This window comes from Primulina eburnea, chromosome 3 (genome assembly GCF_022965805.1).
Source record: "Primulina eburnea isolate SZY01 chromosome 3, ASM2296580v1, whole genome shotgun sequence".
NCBI lineage: Eukaryota > Viridiplantae > Streptophyta > Magnoliopsida > Lamiales > Gesneriaceae > Primulina > Primulina eburnea.
The window spans coordinates 51,445,911-51,454,074 of record NC_133103.1 but is presented as its reverse complement, the minus strand read 5'-3'; the positions used below and the strand labels follow the sequence as shown (position 1 = coordinate 51,454,074).

General features: G+C 33.0%; 1 protein-coding gene across 1 annotated transcript; it reads left to right on the top strand.

Annotated features, from left to right (window-relative positions):
• The first annotated feature begins 245 nt into the window (after positions 1–245).
• LOC140827461 (secreted RxLR effector protein 161-like) lies at positions 246–1,527 on the top strand. Its single transcript, XM_073190137.1, has 2 exons — positions 246–833; positions 1,468–1,527. Exons 1-2 carry the CDS (start codon positions 246–248, stop codon positions 1,525–1,527), a joined length of 648 nt encoding a protein of 215 aa, XP_073046238.1.
• The last annotated feature ends 6,637 nt before the right edge of the window (positions 1,528–8,164 follow it).

Below are 8,164 nucleotides of genomic sequence, written 5' to 3'. Positions count from 1 at the left end.
TTCTGAAATATTAGCTTGATGCTGGAATTGCTAGCTTCTGCTGGAATTTTCATTTGCTACTGAAATTGCTAGCTGCTGAAAAGTCGAGTTCTCACAGTTAAGCAACTTCTGAGCTCAGAATTTGATATGAAACAACTAGGAGAGGCCAAAAGAATCCTAGGGATGTAAATCATTAGGGATAGGAACAAGAACAGAATGTTCTTGTGCCAAAATCATACATTTGCAAAGTTCTTCGAAGACTTAACATGAATGAGTCCAAACCGATCACTATACCTATCCCTCAGTACCTTAAACTAACTCAAGAGCAGTCCCCTGTTACTGAAGAAGAAAAAGGAAATATGTTGCATGTCCCGTATGCCAGTGGAGTTGGGAGCATTATGTATGGAATGGTCTGCACAAGGCCTGATTTAGCATACAACATGAGTGTGGTGTCAAGGTATATGGCAAATCCCGGTGAAACTCATTGGCAAGCACTCAAAGGGGTGTTGAAATACTTGAATGGTTCGACAAAGATTGGGCTGTTGTTTGAGAAACAAAACAGCTTGGAGAATCCAATAGTTGGGTATGTAGACTCTGATTTTGCAGGTAACATAGACACAAGGAAGTCGCTTTCAGGTTTTATATTCACAATGTATGGCACAGCTGTAAGCTGGAAAGCTACATTACAGTCTGTAGTAGCTTTGTCAACTACAGAATCAGAATACATAGCTCTCACAGAAGGGATCAAAGAGGCGCTCTGGTTGAAAGGAATGGTGTTAGAGTTGGGCATTCCTCAGGACAAGGTGGAGGTGTATTGTGATAACCAAAGTGCCATACACTTATCAAAGCACCAGGTCTATCAACTGCAACGAAATAAACATAAATAAGAACTGATAACAACGGTCTTCATCACCAGCCCCAAAACTGACGTTGCTCCTCTTCTTCTATCAACTCTTCCTCGTTTTTATCTGGGATGGGTTTGGTGGGTGAGTGATATGATTGTCACTCAGTAAGAGGGGGCGGGAATAACTCCCGGTTTCGAAATCGTTTTCAACAGAAACAGTAATACGATAATATACAGAGAACTCTTGTTTTCAGAATAGTAATCAGAATTCAGAAATTACAGAACAGAATTCAGAATTAGTAAGCACTGAGCACGTTAGTGAATTTCATGGCTAAACTGATATCAGTCCCCTATATGTTCTCTCCTCTAAGGGGTGAGGCCAGAATCAGAATCAGAATTCAGAAATGTTCAGAATATATATTCCTACCATTAGTTCACTAGGGAGTTTCAGTGCTTCAAAATCAGAAATCAAACATACAGAAACTGAACTTTAAAACAAAATTATCAAACGGATTTCAAGATGTTTACATATAAGCCCACTTACAGTAGATTGCTAGAGTTTCGGTTGAAGTCTACTGAAATCTGCTTGCCTCGCTACTGGATTTTACAGCTTCGAAAATGCACTCTCTTAGCTCTAATTTCAGGTGATAACTCAAGGTTTTGGTAAACCAATTCAGGTGTTTGAGAGTGATATTTATAGGTGAAATTCTGACTGTTAGCCTCCCAATTAAAGGCAATAATCTGCCATTAACAGCCTTTATTCCATGTTAATGCTTCAGTTACAAGTCTAAGCTGAATCAGTAACTGTCTGCTGCTTCTTCGCTCTTCTGCTGCTTTCTCGCTCTTCTGCTGCTGGATTCTGTCTGCTGGAAATTACATGTCTGCTCTGCTGGAAAATATCAACTTCTGAAATATTAGCTTGATGCTGGAATTGCTAGCTTCTGCTGGAATTTTCATTTGCTACTGAAATTGCTAGCTGCTGAAAAGTCGTGTTCTCACAGTTAAGCAACTTCTGAGCTCAGAATTTGATATGAAACAACTAGGAGAGGCCAAAAGAATCATAGGGATGTAAATCATTAGGGATAGGAACAAGAACAGAATGTTCTTGTGCCAAAACTCATACATTTGCAAAGTTCTTCGAAGACTTAACATGAATGAGTCCAAACCGATCACTATACCTATCCCTCAGTACCTTAAACTAAATCAAGAGCAGTCCCCTGTTACTGAAGAAGAAAAAGGAAATATGTTGCATGTCCCGTATGCCAGTGGAGTTGGGAGTATTATGTATGGAATGGTCTGCACAAGACCTGATTTAGCACACAACATGAGTGTGGTGTCAAGGTATATGGCAAATCCCGGTGAAACTCATTGGCAAGCTCTCAAAGGGGTGTTGAAATACTTGAATGGTTCGACAAAGATTGGGCTGTTGTTTGAGAAACAAAACAGCTTGGAGAATCCAATAGTTGGGTATGTAGACTCTGATTTTGCAGGTAACATAGACACAAGGAAGTCGCTTTCAGGTTTTATATTCACAATGTGTGGCACAGCTGTAAGCTGGAAAGCTACATTACAGTTTGTAGTAGCTTTGTCAACTACAGAATCAGAATACATAGCTCTCACAGAAGGGATCAAAGAGGCGCTCTGGTTGAAAGGAATGGTGTTAGAGTTGGGCATTCCTCAGGACAAGGTGGAGGTGTATTGTGATAACCAAAGTGCCATACACTTATCAAAGCACCAGGTCTATCATGAAAGATCCAAACATATAGATGTCAGATTACATTTTGTCAAAGATGTGATATCCAAAGGAGAAGTTCAGGTGCAAAAGATAGATACAAAAGACAATCCAGCTGACATGATGACCAAATCATTGCCTCAAGTCAATGCAATTGCATGAACTTAGTCAAGGCAGTGAAGTGGAACTGAACTAAGAACAAGAAGGGAGTAGCTAACTTTAGAGTCAAGGTGGAGAATTGTTGGGATATTCGGGTGACTCTCAAGTTCTGGGCCAAAAGCAGTTAGTCCAACGGTAGCGGGCCTGGGCTTTTATCTAGCAGTTGGACAGTTGGTGGCGGGTTGAAGTCTGTTGTATATTCAAGGAAGAGACTATATATACGGGTCAGACTCCAAGAGAACAAGGGGGATGAAAATCACGCTTGAAGGAGAGATATCAGAGAGGACTCATGCACAAAAGCAAGTAGGAGAGTTGAAGAAGTCTTGAGGGAACAATCTCAATTGTATTTCAACTTAGATTCTTGGTGATGCACTTGTATAAACTCTCTGTTATTTCTAGAAAGAAGCTGCTCCTTTTCTGCCGTGGACGTAGGCTATTCAATAGCCGAACCACGTAACTCAATCGTCTTCTTTGTTGTTTCTTTCATAAACTTGATTCACTGTGATTGCATGAATTGTGTACTGTGAATCATGGTCGATAATTCTAACAAGAAAATCATAGAACAAAATAGGCCAACTTAATTGCTTGTCCGTTCACAATGTAAATCATAATTTATGAAATAGAGCTAGCTAATAATTTACAATGTTATAAATTATTATATTATTTTTCTTTGGGGGCTCAATTTTTTAAGTTCGAATTAGAGCCTCGAAATCTTAAGTGCGATGTTGTGTGTGATATCACATCACCATTCACGATCAATGAAAAAGGACTAAATTTTTCAAAAAAATTAAAAAATACAGGAATAAAACTCAATTTTAATAACACATAACTAAAATTATAATTAGACAAACATACTCGATGAAAATTATATAGTTTCCTTTTATTTATTGAATATAATATCACCAAAGTTCAACTAGACATCTCATCGGAAAAGTCACTATAAATTAAAGAGTAGATATTTCATAAGACGGTCTCACAGATCTTTATTTGTGAGACGGATCGAACATTTCCATATGTACAACAAAAATAATATATTTGACATAAAAAGTAATTCTTTTTCGTGGATGAGCCATATAGAATATTTGTTTCACAAAATTGACCCGTGAGACCGTCTCACATGAGTTTTTGTGTAAATTAAATAGTTTCTTTAATTTATTGAATATAATAACTCCTAAAGACATGCATTGATACAAACGATATGGCTTAGTCAAATCAAATAATATGAACAAATCTTGCTCGCACATGCGCAATATTTTCTAATAATTTAAAATTTACATTTCAAAATGAATTAAGTCGGCAAAGAATTCAATTTCAAAGTAGCTAGCTATAGCTAAAGGAAACCAGTCGAGTTGTTTTCACAGATGTTTTGTGAATTTGTCCCATCACTTTTTTTAACATATTCTATAATATTTAGACTTTATTAAGTATTATTTTATTAATTAATTAATCTCATGATAATTAGCTGTATCTTAATCCTACAAAGAAATAGTCAAAAGTATTCTTAAGCTTTCATTAACGCGTAATTTAGCCGTCTCTTTGTCTGTCGTGAAACAGCTTAACATGTTCACAATATAAGACATATGCTACGTTTTGGACTTAAAGCTAGGGAATCCTATGTGGTACATGTAATTAAATTCTTTTAATTTTTTTAATAATTATAATAAATTATTTTTTATAATTAAAAAAATTCTTAGAATTTATATATATCATGCTCAAAGTACATTTAGATCTGATGAAACTCCCTGGAATGACCTAGTTAGCTGTCTTAATTGCATAATACCAATGCATAGAGAAAATTGCGATTTCTTTCCTCTTTTTTTGACGAAAATATAATTTTTCATATCCTATATAGTTCTTGACAAGTTGAAAAGGCAAAAACTTCTGTGAGACGCTCTCACATGTCGTATTTTGTGAGACGGGTATCTTATTTGGCTCATTTATGAAAAATTATTATTTTTATGCTAAAAATATTACTTTTTATTGTGAAAATCGGTAGGGTTGACACGTCTCACAGATAAAGATTCTTGAGACCGTCTCACAATAAACCTATTCTTTTGAAAATCATGAGGTGCGAATATTTGATAAATATGTTTTTAGGGAAAATTAAAATTTTGATTCTATATAATTACCTATTTGCTATTTTGGTCATTTACGTTATCAAATTTTAGTTTTAATTCTTTTTTTTTTGTTATTTTTCTAATTAACACGGTGCTAATTTGGTTCTAACTTTGACATTGACCTGACGCCAACATGATGCTCATATGTGCATTGTCACATCAATGCATTGTCACATCAATGCACATAACACTCTCGGTTAAAATAAATAAATTTCTAAAAACTGAAAGATAAATTATTAAAATAATTTGTACAATATAAATGATCAAAATTCCAAAGAGACACACGCAATAATGAAAATTGCACTTCCTCCTTTTTTACCGAGCTTATAAGATGTAAAAATAAGAAGTTTGACAATTTATATATTGTGTTTGGTAAAAAAAAAATATTAAAATAGTTTATAAGATGCCTAAATTCACTCTTTAAAAAGAGTTGGGCCACTCTAATTTACTTTTTAAAATCTTATTGTAATATTTTAGAACACCAAAATATCAACATAAATATTATTATAAATATTTAGCCTCCCAAAAATATAACTATCGAATCATTTTCGTGGTATTGTGTAATTTTTATAATTTTGTTAATAATATGTTTTACTTCTTTACATTTATATTTTTTTTCAAAAATATTATAAGCTTATTTTAAAAATAAGATCATATGACTTATAATTTTTATAACATCCAAAACAACTTATAAGACACATGAGATTATAAGCTTGAAGAGAAGGATAGTTGGTCTAGCTAGGTATGGCATGCGATTGTAAATTTGTAAAAGCTATGAAATATTTGGATGGGAAATTTTTTAAATAAGATATATATTTCAAAATAAAAATATAAAACATACTCATGTTTGATTGGACTTTACTAATTTTCATGTAAAATTACATTTTCGATTACTAAAACTTGTTAGATTGATAATATTCCAAGTTTTAGTGATAATAGACAATTTCGGGATGTTTCAGGATCTAGCTGCTGTTAATTACATGCATTCTCAGGTTTTTAGCTGGTTGCCGTGAAGTCAAATCAGACTGCACTCTCACTGAAATGATTATATTAAGTCGTTCTAGTTCAAGCCATTATTCAACCTGGCCGCTTTAATATGATCAAGTCGCAAACTGGTCTATCAAGTAAATTACATTGACAAATCATGAAAAATTAATATCCTACCAGCTCCCGATTGCATAAATGTTTCATAGTATGTCAATAGTCAATCACAGAATCCAAATTAGTCAAATACGTAAAAATAAATAAATAAATAAATGAACATTAAATACATTGTGCTATAAAGAGAAGTTGACAATATCATCTTGTCGGGTATTAATGTATATGATTTTGAAAAGTTTCCGTCTGTTGGAGTACTTGTTTGTGTATAAATATGCAGATTCAACATTGAAGAAGATATGAGACTGAAACTTTTACAATCTGCAACATACAAGATTTCGAGCACTCTTATTTTTTCAAATATCAAATTGTTCACTAGCATATAATTACTTTTCATATCAGATCATCTGATGATCAAATTGTGTCACTTCACCCAACTCTAGCCATTCAGAGTTATCAGTCGAAGAGTTTGTGTTATATCTATTTGAACGAAGGGTTTCAAAGACAGACATACTTATATATTGTTTTGTTTGAGTTGTTACTAAGAGTTTCAATTTAGGCAGTGATCAGTCCTAATCGAAGTAAGTTTGTACAAAGATTGTATAAGTAAAATTCTTTTAGTGGATTGTTTCTTAAGTGAAAGAAATTAAGGGTGATGTAAGAGTTGTTAACATCCATAAATATAGTGTATTATTTATTTACGCCTTATATCTATGTCTGCTTTGTTGTTCTTATTTAACCGAATTGTTAAATGTTTGCTTATATTGAATATAGACCGTTTCCACAATCAAAATCTTTTAAGTAGTCCAGTTACTTCTTGACGTTTAAGAAAATGCTTTAACAACCAATAATTGTTAAGTCCGGCTCGAATTATTTTTAAAAAAAAAATTAAAAGAGTTCATTTATTCTCCTCTAGACTATTTTTCAATCCCAACATAACTAGCATATTTTTTATTTTTTATTTGGTCATGTTGTAAATAATTTAGTGTATTAGTCTACTAATTAGTACTTTGTGTCTTATTAATTTTTCATACGAGTATTGACATGACAAGGGAAATGATGATATTTCTGATGTCACGTCAACATTCTGGTGAAAATGCAAGATTGGATTAAAATGGTGAATTGTTTGACGACAAGACACAAAAAGTGTTAGTTACATGACCAAAAATGTAAATTTTTTCCTACTTTTAAAAGCGCTAAAAACTCCAATTTACGAGAAGGGCAAAGGATGTTATATATATTCTTTAGCTTTAATTTTTAAAACAAAAATATTATTTTTCAATTATCATACCCAAACATAACTTGTTTCTGCTTTAAAAATACACTTAAAAAGTCTTTCTCGACAAAAAATTTCTTAACTAATTGGGTCAATACTTTCTTAATAATAACCGGAAAGATGAGATAATTGATTTGATATGTGTCTAAAAGAGGTAATCTCTAGGAGAAGAGTAGGTCTCTTGTGAGACGATCTCACAAATCTTTATATATAAGACTGGTCAACCCTACTGATATTCACAATAAAAAGTAATATATACTCTTAGCAGAAAAAATAATATTTTTTTATGAATGACTAAATAAGAGATCCGCTCACAAAATACATCCGTGAGACCGTCTCACACAAATTTTTGCCCTAGGAGAAAGGGAGAAACAAATCATAAGGGATTTATTTTCAAGCTTGCTCGTATTGCACATGAAAAGGGAACAAACTTCCCAACTTTGATTGATGAATATTATCATGCATCCTAAGGATAGCTTGACAAAATAGGAATAGATTTAATTATTTTTGTTGATATGGTATTGGACGTGTAAAACACTTGTTGATATAATATCTGACACGTATGACACTTCGGTGAAAACGAAAAATTTCTTGAATCGATACTATATTTTAACGATTTACATTGTATGTTGTTTTGACCAAGAGAAATAGGCAATTTAGGAGACATGGACACATTAAAAATTAACAAAAGGAGAAGTTTCTAAGCCGGCAAGAATAACAAACCAATAAATTAAATAAAATCTCATAAAAAAATATGTCCCCATCAAAATATAAATAACATGGGACAAGACAATAGCTAGTCTTGAGTTTTCTGTTCCTTTCCCCGTCTAAAATCCGAACCCTAGCTATCAAATTTTCTTCCTTCTAACTTATCAATAATTCTTAGCTCTAGCAGTTTTCAACCCAAGAAATCTTCTCTTGTGTTCTTGTAAAAAAAAATAAAAAATAGAACCAGCAAA